This window comes from Geospiza fortis, unplaced genomic scaffold, assembly GCF_000277835.1.
Source record: "Geospiza fortis unplaced genomic scaffold, GeoFor_1.0 scaffold104, whole genome shotgun sequence".
Lineage (NCBI taxonomy): Eukaryota > Metazoa > Chordata > Aves > Passeriformes > Thraupidae > Geospiza > Geospiza fortis.
Window position 1 is genome coordinate 6,671,378 of NW_005054325.1, and position 19,145 is coordinate 6,690,522.

The 19,145-nt window shown below is 40.0% G+C and overlaps 1 protein-coding gene across 2 annotated transcripts in view; it reads right to left on the reverse strand.

The window, feature by feature from the left end:
• PHACTR1 (phosphatase and actin regulator 1) overlaps positions 1-19,145 on the reverse strand; it is a 138,658-nt gene that overhangs the window by 105,414 nt on the left and 14,099 nt on the right. For both annotated transcript variants that reach the window (XM_014307001.2, XM_031057003.1), the window contains exon 2: positions 10,766-10,930. In XM_014307001.2, the coding sequence (XP_014162476.1) occupies positions 10,766-10,930 (165 nt within the window). The remainder of the gene's footprint in view (positions 1-10,765; positions 10,931-19,145) is intronic.

The following is a 19,145-nucleotide window of genomic DNA, read 5'->3' on the forward strand; positions in this document are numbered from 1 at the left end:
CAGCACAAATATATGTCACTGCCTTCAGGTAGAAGCATATCTGGACCTTCTTTGGTCTTTCCTCAGAGTACTGCTTATCTGTGCACATTCAGCTGTCAGCCCCATGCTACTTTTTACTAAGGAATTTAATGAAGAGCACATGGAGACCAAGAGCTTCCTGCAAGACACAGGGAAGCGAGCAATTGATGTTTTCAGATTCAAGTGGTAGCTAGTGGCAGGCAAATTCCCTGTAACTTTTCTTTTAGAATAGACAAACAATGCTGTTGGGTAAATTTAAAAAGTGTGATTTACCACAGCAAAAGGATGATTTTTACTGCCTGTTTTGATAAAGAGAATTGTTTGGGATTGCCAGATTACCTTGAAGAGATGTAAATAGAACTCTGAGGATATAAAGGACCAATACTGTTAATTACCAAATTAAAACCTTTAAAAGAGGAATCTGTCCTTCAAAAATGCACATACACATATTCATCTGCAAAATAAGAGACTGAGACACTCCATTTTTCAACCTAGAAACACATACCTGCTACTCCAGTAGGAACAAAAGGAATAGTGAGTCATGTTCAACACCATGGATCTATTCTACCACTACTTTTATCTAAAAGTGTGGAATATCCTGTAGATAATAAGCAATTCAGATGCAGTTAACAACAGATAGTATTATGTCTTCAGCCTACACAAACAAATAGTAACAAAATTAAGTCTTATTTTTAACTACTTTATACAGGCATCATACTGTGGAACTGAAACATTCATCTGAAAGTGTATCAATAAAGCAATTTTTTAGTATTCAGAAAATCTGTATGTTTCTCCACATAGGGAATTTAATTCTAAAAGGAATGAGTTCTTTTCCCCCCTGCTTTTGGTTTCCAAGATTTTCTTCTACATTTAGAAATCCTTTTTATTACCATAATTCCAAAGTCTCTCTGAATTACCTGACTTTGTGAGCTGCAGGTCTGAAGAAACCCTACATATGGAGAGACTGACCCAAAAAAAACCAGACCTGGTCAAATTGCAGTCAAGTCCTGCAATACTTAAAAGTCTAATATCTACAGGTGTTATTTGCAATAAGACTGGGATGGGTTAGAAGCAGAATTTGGAAGAGAACACAACAGCTTTCTCTCTTCATTGAATGTTCTAATCACTACCTTGGACTTCCTATGCCCAGTCCCTCAGGCAGTCCAAGTAGCCAGGTGCAGCTTTCACCAAACAGAGCCTCTAGGACCCATCCCTCAGGTTGTCTGATCTACTCTTTCCTGCATATTAGCTCCTGTGATTACTTACATGGGTGCTCAGGAAGAGCAATCTGAATTGGAGATTCAAGGAGGCATCACCAATGCCACATTAAACACTTATATGGACACTTTAATTCAGAACTAAATTTGCCTTAATGAATTAAAATAAAATGAATGAGTTTATGAACTGCATAAACATCCCCCCAAGGGTTTATGATGTTATAACTAATCTGTTTCATATTTATGGTTTAAATAATTCAAGTTACAATGTATAAACAAGCCCTAGAATAAAAAAGACTTAGACCAAGGTTTCTATGAAACTGTTCCTCATCAAGCTATCTTTGATTTCCAATTCATAATCTGTATTTTCCTATTAAAACCTCTGTATATAGGGCAATTCAGTTTCTCTTTCTAGCAACTATTTATTATTCCTCAACATACATCCCCAGCATCCCTGGAAAGAGCTCATGAAGTTAATGGTTTTGTCTGGGTGATTGCTATCCGTATTTCAGATCCCCGTGGACCTGGAATTCTCATCTCTGCTGTCAATACCCTATACATCTAACTGTATGTGCCTTTTTAATGCAGTTCACAGACATGGAAGTAAAAGGCAACTACTGTGATTAAAAAGTCCCATCAGATTAGACCCACTGGGCTACATGCTCACATGACCAAACCAACCCATTTCCCAATCACAACACGGGTCATGTGGCACAGCAGGACTTGCTGGAGGTACTGCCATGCTGGCCTCGGGGATGCCTGCTTCATTTCCCCCCTGTGGGAAACACTGAGAGAGAGCAAAACAGTATTCTAGGAATAAAACTTCCTCAACAGCACTTCTCAGTGAAAGCACCATTGTGAAGACAAATTTCCTCATGGTTTCATGTCACTGAAATGTTGTGATTTTTTCCTGTGCCTTTATAAAGGCAGTGAAAACCCAAAGAACAAAAGCCAGCGGTCCGAGAAATAGTAATATCCATGCTTCCACATGCAATCTAAACATAAAATGCAGCTTCAATACATTTTGTTGTTAAATGAAATAATTCTAAAATAACCTGTAAGGACACAGTCTGATGAAGACCCTCCATTCATGAGTCATAGCAATAGAAGCTGAGGATGTACAACAACTTTTTACACAAGAATGAGCTTATTCCAAACACATATTCTCTCTCCCCACAGTCAGATATTCCATTATTGCTGATTTGTTGCTAAAACACTTAAAACATTTCCAATGGACATTGTTCTCTAATCCATATGCCATGAAGAAGCTTATGCTATGAACAGCATCCATTTTCAATCATCACAATTTGTACTTTTTCTAATGGATTAATTGTATTATATTATTTTAACATGAATGCACTTTTGTAGAATTATGTTGCAGCATTACAGTTTGGGTGGCCTCATATAATCTTCACACAGCAGCTGGAAATGTAATTAGCATAAAAACCAAACAGCTTCATTAAACATCTCTTTCCTGCAAGACGGGACATATTTAGAGGCCTCATTTCACATGTTCCATTACAGCTGGCACGGGGGTAGAACAATCCCTAAATGCATTTTTCAGCCCAGCTAAGCAAAGCCCACTTCTTAAACCCTGGAAATGTTCTGCAGCACATCTCAGGAAGACACAGTGATACTGCTCTGTAGTGGAATACATGCTCCCGGGGGAGTGATTGTTTCCTCCATTTTTGAACTAGGAGCTTCCAGTTGGCAATTCAAGTATAAAAATAGACAACTGCTTTCACTGCCTTCCTTGTACAAATCAGATCTGCAACTTCCGAATGCATTTCCATTCTTTTAATCTCCTTAAAATGACAAATCTGAAAACGCTGACAATTTAAAATATCAGCAATGGAGGCAAACATCGGCCATCACTTTCCCTTGCTATTAAGTTTCTTCTGCCACCCTAGCTTTGGGCTGTTTATCTAATTGTGAGGCTGAAAATGACCACTGGCTTTAAAAATCTCTGTGAATCTTTGGTTCCACAGCAGTAAGCAGATACACAAGATAGTTTTACTCCCTCTATAGAATGGCAAAAGATGAAATTTTTAAAAACTTGTCTACAGTTTTGCATGAATTCTGGTACATTTTCCTGCCAATTTCTCAAAAGACATTAAGAAAATGTCACTGCATACAAAAAGAAGTTAAATGCAATCCTAGAATTTTTTTTTTCACTTTCAAAATTCAGAATACATCAAGTGTGCAGTTTTGGATCAATGCAAAACATAGAACTGTGTATGGATTTTAATTTCTACTCAGTCTTTGAACGCAAGCAGTGTAATACTTCAACAGACCTAAGATACAAATGGTTTCCTGTCTACTAGGAAACCATTTTATATTTGAAATTCAGGTTTTTAACTATACTAAATAATATCTAGTTCCAATTTCAAACAGAAATGTAAATTTGCGTAAAAACTCTTCTAAGATTAATCTAGAAAACACTGAAATATAATGATCTTATTTTTTTGATTTTTCTTCATGTAAAAATATTTATTTCATTCAATGTGCATTCAGGAACAGCCCAAGTTCCTGCAAAATGCTGCTTTTCTTCAGACAATGACAGCTTGTGCTTATCTCAAATAATCACAACACAGCGAACATAGCAGCCCTTTCTAACTGTGAAAAGCAGTTGTACTGCTGGTTTTTAATAAAACCAGAGCTATTTTTTTGCAAGTTTGGACTTAGTTTTATAAAAGTGCAATTTTTCTTTCTTCTCCCAAGATCTTGGAAGTGATCAGTCATTTTTAGCAATGCCTTAATGCTGTATGAGCTGCTCCAGCACAGCAAGAATACCTGATTTGGACCAGCATCTGTATCACCTGCTCACTGTTTCACTTCAAAAGGACCCCTAGGGGTTTTACACAGAAATATTAACAGGCTTTGTCATGGAGGAGGACAGGAAGGACTCTGAGGTATTTTAGGCTTCAGGGTGGCTTCAGACCCAGCTAGCCTGGAGGGGACACTGCGCTCTCTCTCTGAGCACCTATTCAGAATTCAGAATTATATTTCCAAGTCATCAGAACATGAGCATCAGGGAAGAAAAAAAACATAATTACTTCTGTTCTCCATATCTAAACCTAGAGACAGTCTGGCTTGAAAGTATAAGAGGAATTTGAACTGAAATATTTATACTTTTCACATGGGATCACAGCAGATATTAAATAAAATTCAGAAGAACAGAATGGGACCATAAAGTGCTATAAAACAGTTATCCTTGTTAGACAATAATCCAAACAAAACCACTCTTTTCAACAAAAACAGAATGTCTGCACATAGATGTCAATAACCTGGCACTTGGGAAAACTACACCGAGTCTCTCACCCCACAGCCCACCTCCCCAGAAGTACAGGCAGGGATGAGGCAGACATGTTTGCAGCCTGTGCTTCTCCTTCCTTTCCGCAGGCAAAGGTCTTACCTAAATTGCATGACCAGTTTAATACCCTAAGGGTTTTATATGAAAAAACACAAGAGGCAATTACTGGCAAAGCAGAAGGTTTAAGAGAAGCACTTGCAACATATAATTGAATGGCTCCCATCTGGAATCTTCTGGAAAGAAAAGTTTAAAATATTTACCTGTTGTAGTTAGAAATAATCAGCAGTAGGAATCAAATGATCTGAGCATGGTTTATGAATAACAGTTTATTTAATTGAACACCTTTATCACATTTTGTTTTTTTCTTGTTACTTATCAGAAATACTGAAAAATCCTTGCCTGTAAGTGTTGCCAATTTAAGCAATCTCCCCTGCTGACTGGGAGACTTAACTTACATAAACACACTGACATATGATTTTTTTATAGATTATTTTTTAAAAAAATTCTGGTTGGAAAAACCAAAGCACCAAGGATTAACTAGTGGGAAAAAAAAGATTCAGGCACAAAATTAATATCTGTTTTAAAGCATATTTTGGGAGTGAGGCAGCTAAAGGTTGGATGAGTCAGCTTTGTTGAGGCTCACTTAGTATCTTCAAATGGCTTGAGTGAGAGTGAAAGCAAATGGAAGAGCATGTTATGCTCTCCCCAAAAAGTAAACTGAAAAAATTCACATGCTCCCTTTTGTGGCATTGTCTGCACTATTTGGATTAAATCTTTAGATCAAGAGTGCAGACCTCCTCTATTCCTACTTAACAGAGTAACTTCTAGCAAGAGAAGATTGTCATCCTCTGTACAGATAACTATTAAAAGAGTCTTAAGGCCCTTAGGCAGCAGAACAATCCACAGACCCGCCCTGAATGTCCTTTTTTCCCAAGCCAGCTTATGATGCTTGGCTCACAATGGTTTGCATTTTGGCTCTTCTGATTTTCTGGTCTACTTCAGCCTCGGATTTCATCCTTTCCAACTCCCTAGTCCTACACCTTGAGACAGGTTCTTGAACACCAATTTCTACAATGTAACCTAAGCCAATGAAACCTTAAATGAAACAGGAGCAGATCTTCCCTATTCTCAGCAGAGTACCCCAAGCATGAGGCTAAAAAGTCATAGTCGTGTCTTCCCCGGTCACAGACCAGGACATGGCTCACTAGTTCACCCATGGGTTTTGGGATGGGAACTGTGGCACAAGAGGACTGATATGAGATTACTGCCCTGTGGAGGAGGATTGCAAGTATTTCTAGGAAGGGAAACTGGGACCCAAATAAAAGGAGGTTTCAATGTACCTAGGAGGAAAGGTTGAGTTCAAAAGATTTCCTTTCCTGCTTTTCTCTTGTCCTTCCAACTAGTGTCCTTCAAGTACAAGTTACATGCTTCCTTCTCCATTTTGCCTGAGCACTGTGATTCAGGAAGCAACGATGGTGGAAGACAGATGCACCAATTCTTTAAAATAAAGATCACCAGAAATGGGAAATGACAAAACAAGACATTTTTCTCTACTCAAAATCCTCCAAGCAGCTGAAACACTTTTTTTCTGAAAGGTTGCAAACAGTTGGCTTTTGACGAAAATAGCGATAAAAAACCTTCAATAATATTTCAAGTAAGTGCAGAATCTATTTCCCCTCAAGCTTCTTTCTTTCAGAAGCAGTTCCTTCTCCAAAACATCTCCAGGAAATAACATTTCAGCATGTGTACAGCACTGCAATAAAACAGCAACACACCCAGGAACATTTTTCAAGTTCCCAGCAAGGTGAGCAGAAGAAGATCAATGTATTAAAAAAAATGACAAAGGTCTAGCAGAGGAGACAGTCAGCTTGCTCTCTTGCTATCTGCTTTGCTGATTCTCAGAGAGCCCCATTTGGCTTTTAAAATCTTGACCAGTCTTCAGAAGCCATCCCAGCTGCATCCAGCCAAGGAAATGTGCTTCAGTATAGAAAATTATGTTTCTTCCTGGCTTCTTCTGCCATGAGACTGCTCCTTGTCAGCTGTAAAAAAACATCCTCTCAACAGACAGAATCTTGCCGTTTAGAAGTTTGCCTGTTCTCCCAGCTTTATAATACCTCAAATTTTGTTGAGGGGCCCTTGGCCCTGCATGGAAGTAAAGGTTTCCAAACTTCATGCAAAAATCTTTGCTAACTTTAAAAACATATAGCATATCTTTGACTGTAGCATGAATAACAGCGTGGCAGATTTTGGTTTCTTTGTCTAAGTCCCTGTATATGGAACTTCAGTGTCCAGAGAGCTTATGCTGTACTGTGGGAGTCTCATCACCCATCAAGGAACTTCCCATAGATGTTCTGTGATAAAATGATTTGCAGACCTGACACTGAAAACCACATTGTCCTGGTGGGAACTTCACTTCTGTCCAGGAGGAGAACTACTGTGATGTGGCATTCACATCCTCTGAAAAAATTTCTTCACCCAGGATTTTTCTCCTGGGAAGCTGAGAAGCCTCAGAGAAAAGAAAAACAATTCTTATCTCATTTGCTTCTCCTGTGTTTTGATCATGTAGAATGTGTTTGGAGATTGTTTACCCAAAGGTGATTGCCTGATTAGATTCTGGTGTGAGTTGTTTTGACTCATTGGTCAACCAGGGCCAAGCTGTGTCAGAACTCTGGAAAGAGTCACGAGTTTTGAATATTATCTTTTTAGCATTCTGTAAGTATTTTTTCTGTATTCTCCAGTTGAGTATAGTATAGAATTCTTTAATATAATATAGTATTACAAATTAATAAATTAGCCTTCTGAGAACATGGAGTCAGATGCATCATTCCTACCTTCGTTGGGGCTTCCCTACGAATACATTAGTGTGAGAATGAACTTGTTTCTGTTCCTGCTGTGGTACACTGGTGTCCCTCACAGACTGTGATCTCCCTGTTTTCTGAGATTATGCCTAGCCAAAGCCCATCTTTAATCCACAGTGCACATTCCTTACATACCTCCTTAACACACCACTTTCCAGCAGAAGAGGTTGCTCAGATCAAATCCAGTGGCTCATCTGGTGCTTCCCATCTGCACACAGATCACCCTATCCGTGATCTTCTCTACCTGCTCTGGCTGCTTTACAAAATACCTAATGATGATCTCACAGGGACCAGCTGCAAGGCAAAGGCATGAGATGGCTGCATCAAACCCTTGACTCTGACCTTTGTTACCAAGTCAGCACCAAGGCAATGTCAGACTTTGGACCCTTCTGCAACGTCACTACACGGATACCAAAACCAATGTAACCTATAAACATATAAACTCTACGAAACATGAACATCCTTTTGACCCTCTGCTTGTCAGTGACAATACAATAACAAAGATGGAGGATGAGGGACTTATGCTCAGACACCACAATTTGAGTATTGATGTGCTGAGAGGAGTCATATATAGTAAGCCTAACACTGAGGTCCTCCATCAATCAAATTATGTACTGTCTCACCTCATGCAATTACCAGGTGTCAGAAAATAGCTTTTCCTATCACCTAAAAGGTTTTTTTGCTCATTGACTGCTGAATTGAATTTTAAAACATTCATCTCTGAATAACTAAGCAGAGCTTTCAGTCTGATAAAGATATGGATACAAAATGTTAGCACTTGGAAATACCAAGAAAAAGACAACTTTTCAACCTTACATATCAGCTTGACTCTCTCTTCCTTTCTGTCCTCTCTCTGAGAAGAATCTCCCATTAATTTCAGTGGAAATTTCGTCAGATTAGGCCATGTGTTTTGACCCTTACCACTTTTGACATTAAAAATAATTGAATCCATTGTTGCAGCAAATAAGGACCTAATAAAATACTTGTATTAGTATCTATTTTTTGATAATTACTGATGTTCTATGCAGGTGGGAAAGCTTGGGTGCGTGCCTGTAGGACACTAATGGGAATGCTTTTTTTCCAAGTGTCACATTTATCAGTGCACTAGAAGAAAATAAGCCTGTATTATGAAGTTTCATGCTGGCTCTCATTATGCCATCTCACAAGCTTGTCCTTTGATTCATTATAAAGATTAAATATATTTTCTCAGTGAGATCAGAGGTACTAGACAAGAGGTCATGCAAATGCGGGCAGAAAAATGCTAGTTTTCCATGTGTCAAATCTCCTGTACTACACATCCAAGGTTCAACCAATGCTTCTAATTGCTGGGGGGGTCTTGTAGGGTGCTGGTGGATTTCTGTTCCCCAGGGATGGGGATGATGGAAACTGTGAGGTCCCAGCTCTCGCACAGTCCAGAAGCAAATCTTTATCCCTGCCTTCTACAGGGTGCTCAGCAAATTTGACATCAGCAGGGGAGCTGACAGGAATACCAATTTTGCAGAGCAGCTGTGGGATACTGTTAACTTACTAGAAATAAAATTTTTTCTACAAAAAAAAGAGAAAGGTTTTGGATTCAACTGAGATCAAACCCAGTACTGTGACTGACAAATGTTCCTGGAGACCCAGCTCTTAAATTGGTTTTTCAGACACTGAACTCACTCTTACTAGGGGAGAAGATATGCTGGCATGTATGGTAAAACTTCCTATTCCTCTGGGAAGAGAAAATACATGTGTTCAGTCTGGTTTTAATCACTGTGTACTTTCCAAATATTTTGGTAATGGGGAAAATCTTAGCAATACTTGTAATGTCCAGAGTGGACTATGGAGCCATATTCCATCCAGCTTCAAGCCAGTCAGTCTAAACACAGCCGTATGCAGCTCAGCCTCATCAGCTGGAGCTGCACAAACCATAAAAACCAACAGTAGGCAAGCTTTGGCAACCCATGGTACCTCCTGAAGAGCCATGGTTATTCTCTTAGTTGTAACCAACCAAGGCAGCATGCTGAAACTACATTCAAAGCAGTTGTCACCACAGTGTCCACATATCCCTAAGAGCTACATGGTTTTCATGGAAATCCTACTACACTACATTATGGTTATGATTGATACAGAATATGAAACACAAGTATTTTTTTGCAGAAAGATGTCATTTTTGGCGACAATAGCTTCTAGCTGTCAAGTAAAAAAATATGATCATCACTCAGAGTGATATAGCCATCTATTCCAGTTCATTAGTTTTTGGCTGACAAATCAGAAAGCAGCCTAAACAGCACACAGTAAAGAACTCATTCAGGTACAAACCCTGAAAATACTTATTCTGCATTTAAACTTATTCAAGAATTCACACTTAGTTAAATGAGATGTCTCACCCCATGGTGGGCCACTTTCAGGAGTACAGGATTTGGGTTGCCACAGGTACACCCAAGTAGTGCCTAAAACCTTCCACTGTGCAATACACAGGGCAGAAAAGCAACTGACTGTAGCTCAAGCCTCTTCTGACACTTGAAGGAGCAAGATACTCACGGCTTTCTTTCTAGTTCTAGTGAAAACAATAAGAAATCTGGAGAAACTCCATGTTTTCTCACAGATAATCCAGGCTAAAGACTTGCAGAACCAAATGTAGTAATTATTGGCCATTATGAAAGAACAAAGAAAATAAACCTTCTAAATAAATTGCAGAGCTTTCATCACATGCATCAATGCCTACATCTGGGATCCTTGCTCAGACCAATTTACATTATAAACCCACATTTTTTCAGTTTCCCTTTTTTTTTTTAAATAAAAAAGGGTCTTGGACTAGAAGTGCAAGAAAGCAATGGCAAAAGGAGGGGTGTGGCAGGAACTGAGATTTGGTTTTCTCAAAAAAACAAGGGACACATCATTCCTGCCCAATGGAATGAATAATTTCTGGTTATGCAAGCTACTCAACACAATGTCAACTTCTTTATCCTGTCACTCCTTTTTTTTCTCACTCCTTTATTAGCACCCACAGGAGCTTAAATGTGGCTAAATTGATCTCTAGCATTATCTTTTCATACTGCCTTTTCCTTTATTCATAATCTGTGGAATCAATATTCAAAAATTTCTTCTGAGTTAGGCTCTAGATCTAGTAGCAGAACCTGAAAATACAGCTTTGGTTGAACTGCTGATTTAACTGCAGCGCACCCAATGTGTCACTTTAGGGCTTTTAAAGAAAAAGTTTGTAACAAAGTTAAAGATTTTCACTTATAATCTGATGAATCTCCCCAAGCCAAGCTACAAGAGTTGAAATACATGCAAACTGAGGCTGTATTACAAATTTTCAACCTTGATGAGCAAAAAGTTCCAGATTAATAAACCGACCCCAACGCGACTGTTACCTGCTGAAGTGTGCTTGAATTTTTCACTCTTCTTCTTCCTCCATTTCCATGGCTTAAAAATTCTCCCAAGAGTGGCAAATTTGCTCCTTCTTCTGATTGGAGGCGTGTGAGTCCCAGGTACTAGAGAATCTGAACGCATTGCAGCCAGTCTTTCCACCTCTTCAGCTGTAATTTCAGCAAGAAAAAGAGAAAAAAACAAGGAAGGTGGGAAGTGAAATAAATGCTTTAATAAGTTATCAGAAAACCACACAGATAGCAAAAATTTTTCATGGACATGGAGAAGCATAACAAAGGGAAAAAAAATTTAACATTATTTTGTTTTCTTTTAGTGAAATTGTTAGTCTACTGTAAAGAACAGTAGTAACAACAAGATTCAACGGAAAATTATTATGTTATAAAAGTTTTGGCTTTTAACAAATTGTTCTACATTGCTCTAGACAGCTGACAGTTCAGCCATCAGCCATTCCTGGGGAAGTGTGACAGAGAATGGGGAAGAGAAAGCCAAAAAAAAAGATGCAATATAATTTAAAAGAAATATTACAAAGGTTTGGTTTTTTTTAATTGCAATGGAAAGAAACATTTTGTTTTACTAATATTTATTAAGAGCAAGGACCCTCATAAATAATGACCCTTTGGTACCATTACTGTGTCCAGTTAAATTGCTTGGGTTACAAAAAGTGCCTACATTAGAACTTCCTAGTGAGACAGAGGGTGCTAAAAAAATCATAGAATCATAGAATTGTTTGGGATGAAAAAGACCTCTAAGATGGGATCCAGCTGTTAACCCAGCACTGCCAAGTCCACCCCTAAACCACAGCCCCAAGTGCCAGATTTACATATCTTTTAAATTCTTCCAAAGCTGGTGACTGCATCATCATCACCATCTTCGAAAGATGGTGACTGCCACTTCCCTGGCAGCCCGTTCCAATGCTTTACAACTGTTCCCATAAAAAAATTTGTCCTAATATGCAATCTAAAAGCTCCCTGGTGTCACTTGAGGCCATTTCCTCTAGTCCTACCACTGGTTACCTGGGAGAAGAGGCTGACCCCCACCTGGCTACACCCTCCTTTTAGGTGGTTCTAAAGACCTATAAGGTGCCCCTGAGCCTCCTTTACGCCTCAGAATCTCTCCTGGCTCAGATACTCATAAGACCTGTGCTCCAGAACCTTTACCAGCCTTTCTCTAGTACCCCAGAGTCTTTCTCGTTGTGCAGGGCCCAAGCCTAGTCCCATTTTCTGCCCACTCACTGCCCTCCAATTCTTATGCTTAGCTTTTAACATTTAAATTTTAACTTTAGATTGTAATACAGTCCCCACTTAGGGCCGAATTCCCTTGAAGGGTATCACTGAGCTTCTGTTCTTAAGATTTCAGTTATCTGCTACCTTTACCCTGTAATACACCATGATAGTCTTGATACTGAAAAAAACCCCCCGAAGAACTTAAATTACCCTTCCTACCTGATGAGAACAAGAGAAGTCTGGGGATGGTCACTTGACATAGTTATATTGCATGGTCCCCTTGTCTCACATTTGCAAGGCAAAATTAATGCTGACAGTTTTGGGAAATAACATCTCTGACATTAGAGGCACAGAGAATGGAAAGCCAGGACCACAAGGAAAGCACCAGCAGAGGGAAGGTACCAGCAACACGAGAGGTTGTCTCTGTGCCACAGCTGCATAGTTCAGTCAGCATACAAGCAAGAGCTTTGTGTGGTTTGTTGTTATTTTTGTTTGTTTGTTTTTTAAATTGTTGTTGTTGGTTTTTGGTGGGTTTTTTTTGGCTTTTTTTTTAAGGGATACCATTTCCCAGACTTGTGTTGTAATGTGACACTGCCACTTACACTGATTTGAGTGGTTTGCACACACAGTCCAGATCCATAAAGACAGGATGCAGATTGTCACCTCTCCTGCTCTGAAGACAACAGCCCAGTGTTTCTATTCACCTCTCATATTTTAAATATTAACCTCAGGCATGAGCTTGAGCTCAGGAACCTCAGCAAGAACACTGCTTTGAAGGGATGAGCACGCCCACTCCACACTGACAGAATCACCAGAGATTTTGGCTGGCAAATTCTTATGTATCTCAATGGAAATTTTTTCAAGGCTTTAAGTGAGCCAAATTTAGGTTGGTTTTCATGGGAACAGCCAGAGACGCATTTCTAACACAAAGGAGGTTTCATTATCAGAACTCCAACTGAACTACTATTTGAGTCCCTCAGGTCTTTGCAAGAAGGTTGGTTATTTTTTTATTGCTCTTTTGTTTGTTTTGAATATTAACATGCAACACAATCCTTTTTCCTGTAAAATATCAATACCAGATACAGCTTCCTGTAATTTTCCAAGGAAGAAAAAGCTAGCCAGCAAGATAGACAGATATATAGATAGATAGATATCTGAGCCCAGATATTTCAGTGGAAATGGTTAAAAACTGCTATTCTTTGGGGTAATAAAGAGAAAGACAGACCTTTCTGAGAACATCTCCTTTCAATTTAAAACAGAGGGAATAAAAGATAATTCAGCCAAAGCATTTCATTCTGTTCCAGCTCTTTGTGCCTGACTGCCTGGAGAAATACCTTCTTTTCCAAAGAACCCACTATGGGGCTCCGTCCTGTACAGGGGCTGGGACATGCTGTATCAAGGCTGGGAATTGCCTGGTTATGCTGAATAATCCATATGGATAAAAAGAAGAGGAAATCAGAAATTTCCTTATACTTTCTGATTTCATTTGAACCTGCTGGGCCTTGAAGACCAGCACAGGGTACAGACCACTGCCCTCTATATGCAGATCCAAAGGGACCACTCCTTTTCCACTTCCTCCATTTTTGAGATGCCTCTAGTTCAAGCAAGTAAGATCCCACTGTGTTTTTCACTGCCGTGAATTTTTAGAGATGCTGCTAAAAGCAGTGGGCTGGTATTGTCTTTGGTGTCTCATTTAGGGGATACAGGAAGTGGCCCACTGAGCAAACTGGGAATGCCATGCTACTGCTGCTGCTGCTGCTGAACTAGGCTTCCTGCTAACAAACCTACAGCTGAAACACTGAAATTCCTCTTGCTGCTCACCCTCTCTCCTTTTCACCATCACTGAGCCAAGATCTCTGCTATCCAGGCGCCTTTGTTATGAAATCTCTGAGCTGCATCAACTTCTTTTTGCTAGCTGGTCCTAACTGGTATTGCTGAGGCCATTTCCTGGAGAACCAACACCCCTTAAAGACACTCTCACAACACAACTCTGTCTCACACCAGCTGTGCTCTCACTGCCCCTAGGGAAGCTTTTCCCACTCAGGGTAAATGAGTATGGATTTACAGTCAGGCAAAACTAACACTGGAGTAAAAAAAATTTACCCAGAGGGTGGGTTCACTGAAAGCCAAACACAGTGTCAAAACCATTTCCATATTTTGACTGCTCTTCCCTGAATTTCAGTATTGTCTTACACACAAATCTGTGGCCTCAGAGTCCTGCAGTGCCTGGCATCAGTCATGAAAGTGTCCCTTCTCCTTCATCCTCTCCAAACACACACCCAGCTCCAAGCTAACGCAAGTAATCGCTCTTTTTCCTTCTCATTCGCATTTCTCAGAAGGACATGATTTTTTTTCCTGAGAAATGCTCTCAAGAGCACTGCTAATTCAAAGCATAATAATCCCTGGCTAGGAATAAACCACATTAGCATAAAGCCATGACAGTTTTAATACAGCAAGAATAAAAGCAGACCACGATGCAAGAAGCAAATGCCAGAATTCTGTGCTCTCCTCTGCTGCTGCATCTTTTGCTCAAGTTGGCCGGATTTCTCTGCCTTTTTGGCTCATAATAGCTATTGACTGGCTGTGGGCTGCGACACCCACTGCTGACAGCAGGCTCCGTAGGCTGATTTCACACCTTTGCTGTTCCCAAAAATGCTGGTACTTGCAGGAATGGAAAGTAACCCAGACCTTGCACTCTTTTTCTATTTTTTTTTGTCTTCAAAGAGGAAAGCAGTCCCAGCAGTCCCAGCCTGATCAGTCTGCTGAACTGGGAGAGGGAGCTGCCGTGTGCATTAGTACCTGTAGTCACACTGCGGAGACCTCATCTTGACACTGGTGTCACAAATGTGATGTTTATGGGTCACAGGCGCTGCTGATACTCAGTGCTTCTGGGAACTTGTTCTGATTTTTTCCCAGGATATGAGAGATCTTTCTGAGACAAAAAGAAATACTGGGACCTGCTCTTATGGCAAGAGGGTGATGCACTCCCCTCCCACTTTCTTCTGTCCAAGCTGTCATTTCAGAGCTAGCAATGGAGAAACTCAGCCTGAGAGTTTTTCATAGGCTATTTGGCTGTGAGACAGCTCTCAAGAACTGTAGTTCTTAATAATACTGAAGTTCATATAGACTTTATATAGGGCTTAAGGAAGGCTTGGGATTTTAATGAAAAAACCCCACCACAAACTGAAGTACTTTGCATCCAAGTAATATAAAAAAAAGTACATGTTTGAAATAAATTACAAAGAAAAGAAGAGGCCAGGCCATCTTGAACCTGTTCTGTATGTTCTTATGATTTTCCCACATCTTTCAGTAGGGTGTTGACTTCCAGAAAGTCCAGTAAGAGACAATATAGCAGTTGCCTACTTTTTGGATTTGAGAAGGACAGCATGCAGATCAAAAGCCCTCCCACAGACAACATAACTTATGAAGTTTTCCTGGAGAATGACAGCCAGTTTTGTCATTCCCACCACTGTCTGGGAATCACTTCATCTATTACTGTTGCTGATATGTAATACCATAATATCCAGCTTCCATTTTTGAAAAAACCTCACTATTACAGCATTTGGGTACAAAGAGCAATTTCACTGCTGAAGGCTGAAGCCCACCCATCCCACTGGTGGTCTTTAATATTACCTTCCTCACCGGTAATCACACCAAGTTCTCTCTTAGACCTTTTCTTAACACTAATTTTTCATAATCAGACAGATGATTATCTTAATCAAAAGGAAATTTACTTCACAAAGTTAGATTTTAATTCTTTCTAGGAAGTTCCAGTGGCTACTTTGTGCTTTCTCTTGCATTTGCACAAATCTGTAGTAACAGGCTAAAAATTATCTGGGCCCTAAAGATGCAATTAACTAAATGTGTCGTATTCTTCAATGACAAGAACTCTATAGAAATAAAACCCCCTAACATAATACTACTGATTTACAATCCACATCCAACCAACCTTTATTGTTCAGATTAAGTTTCCAAAAAGCTCCTGTTGGAAGGCTTCTTTTGAACTTGCACCCCAAATATCCTTCACTTCAGACTGCATGGACCTTATTCTAGCAGCTTTGCTCAACACAAGATGCAGACACACCATATGTCTTTTTGAAATGACAGGAAACCTGAAAAATTCCTCTAATTGCTGAGCACTTATGTCTACTCTTTACCCAAATGGGAACACTTTCAATTAAAAAAACACCTTGTTTTTCTTTCAGGAAAATGGTTTATTTTCTGCTCCTCTATTATCTTATGTTGAGTTGTTTCCCTTTAATTTCCTTTTGCACCTGGAATTAATTTCCATCAGCCTTGCCTTTACTATGTGAATTACCCATTTAAACTTTTCCTAACTCCACAAAGGTCTGTTTTCCAATGAAAGACAAGGCATGCCACGCTGCAGTCTAAGCACAGTCTTGCCAAATGAGGATGATTACCTGTCTGGTGGAGAACAGCTCCCACTGGACCTATGCATTTGCAGTGGCAGTGAGCTGGCACAGTGCTTTTATGAGCCATGAAGAGCCTGTCAGTAGCTTTCCTCTGCATGCTAAGCAGCACTCACAGGTTCCAAACCCCTGCCAATTGTTCCTGGCCCTCAGGTGCAGCACTTCACACTATGTCTACGAATGGAGTCTCTCATCTCTTAACCTTGCCTGTTTCAGCACAGGTACCACACCATGGTACAGCTCTACTCTCAGCTACAATCTCTCTATCACAGTCTATTTATTTCTCTTGTTGGCACAGAAGTGCAGAGAATAGTTTTGGAAGTCTAATCCCTCTAGGACCCTGCTTTTGACTCATCCCCATTTTGACGTAAAACGTAAATTATTCATGCTGATTGCAATCTGAAAGCCACTTTTTTAACCTCTGCAAACTACACTGCACTGAAAGCATCACTCTAAACATGTCTTTATAGATATGAATTCTCACAAAACACCAGATATTTTCTGTATCATAAGATAGTACATAAGATTTTCACTTGCAACAAAAGCACTTTATCATGCTATGTCACCAATAGCTATATAATCTCTTCCTAAAAACCTGTAACTATAGAAAATAAGGATTTTTAGATTTCTTTGATATCAACTGTTTTCTGTATCCTTTATTTCTTTTACTACTCACTAGGTTTTCCGTCTTTTATGCATTTATTTCATATAGATTCAAGATTAAATCAAATAAACAGTACTGTAGCTCATCACTGTCATGTTCCCAGACACTGGAGCAGACACCAAAGGTCTATCCTGGGCATCACACACAATGTCTGGAGGAGACTCAGCAGCTCTAAAATAAGACTCAGAGCAGTCACTATAAGTGGAACACATCCAAAAACCAGCCAAGAGAAAAACAGGGCCAGCAAAAGCAGAAGAGATCTCACACTGTTCTTGGGGCTACAGTTCCATAGATACCATGAATCGCTCCAGTAAAAAACTTCAGCTTGAAAGGAAGGGATATTATTGGAATATGATCCCGATATTACTGGATGGAACGTGCCTGGGCTTGTCCGGCTCTTGCTGCTTGACCAGAGGTGGCAACAGAGGTGGTTTTACCTCAGAGATACCTTTGGCTAGCTGGATGTTGCAGCTGGCACTTGGGAAAAGTCCAGGCAAGCAGGAACTCAGTTTTACCTCTGGTGGAAAGGCTTCAGGCGATGGTGAAGGAAAAAGGAGATGGGTCCTGCTGGAGAGTTTTCATCCAGAGCTTTATTCCTAGGTCACAGATCTCTGAATCTTGCAACAGCTCCAACAGAACTAAGAACCACATGGTCCCCGTGTCTTTTAAGCCCGGGGAGAGGGGGAGGGAAGGGGTAGGTATGCCACCAACCAGGTGGGAGGGGGGAAGTATCAGGAGACAAGTGGCACCTGGATAGCCCAATGTTGCCAGGGCTGAGAAGCATCTTTTGAACTTTTGCCAATCAGACGATGCCCTTGCTGGAATGTTAAGATTGACAGACAGCTCTCAGCAGGAGGAAAGGGGAGAGGAAGGGAGAAAGTATTGGCACACCTGGGAAAGGAACTGGGATAGCTGGAACAGTGTATTACATCACACTGCAACATCTCCCCCAAGTTCTGTTTAAAATGAAGAAGACTGGGTTTGTGATGCAGAATGCTTGCCAAACCAGGGTTGGTAAATCGGTTCCTCCTCTACAGGAGGGTCAGTGTCTTCCACTGAGGCTTCCATGTCATCCATTGGAGCACTAAGGGCTTCTAAATGGGACATCACACTGCAACAGGATATTTTACCCTTCCTAATTGACAAGCAGGGGGGAGATGCACAGTTTGCACTTCTAAGAAAGCAGAGAAAGTAAGATGAGATGCAAGGACTTCTCTGTTAGAGCAGGCAGAGAACTTGGGAGAAAGGAGAATCATGGGGTCATTTTCATCTTCCCCTTGAAAAGGCTTAAGCCCACATCTCTGATTTTCCTGGGGAACACTACTACTCTTTCAGTCATATCCAAACTTATCAATTAGAGTTAAGTCTCATCCATCACAGCTCAAGTTCTTCCTGAAAGCCAAAGCTAAGGGCAACAGAGAAGATGTTTTCCTTCCAGCAAATCTTTAACCCTTTCAACAAGAAAAAAACATAAATTGAAGCCCAGGTACATTCAACTCCTAAATATATCCTGATGAAGAAACAGTGCACAAAATTTTTTCCTATGCTTGTTTCAGCTTGCTAGTAATTGAAACTCTCTTCTTGAAGGAGCTGGTAATGATTACATTTTCATGGTTGGATTTCTCTCTTAAACCAGCCTGAATTACAAATTCTACTCAGCAGCAAAACACAAAACAATCCAAGAAAAGGACTGAGTCCCCAAAAGCCCATGGATTTGTTGCTCACATTTTGCTAGGTTTCTCTTAGTGGGTGATAATTTTCCTAATTGCCATGTGGACAGAGGAAGACACAGTTGCTCACATAGCAGAGCACCTTGGCTCTACCAGTCTTCACTAGGAATCAGGGAAGTTCTCCACCCTTTTAAAAATAAACCACTAGTGCTAAAGGCTAGCTGTTTATTTTGAGAAATCCCAGAAAAAATATTTGAATCCTTCTAAATTTCTTAGGGGATTTCTGATGGACTAAACAATTTCTGATCTTTTTCTTTTGACGTTACTGGAAGTAGCCACATCCAATATATTATTTTACTAGAAATGTGTACTATAGA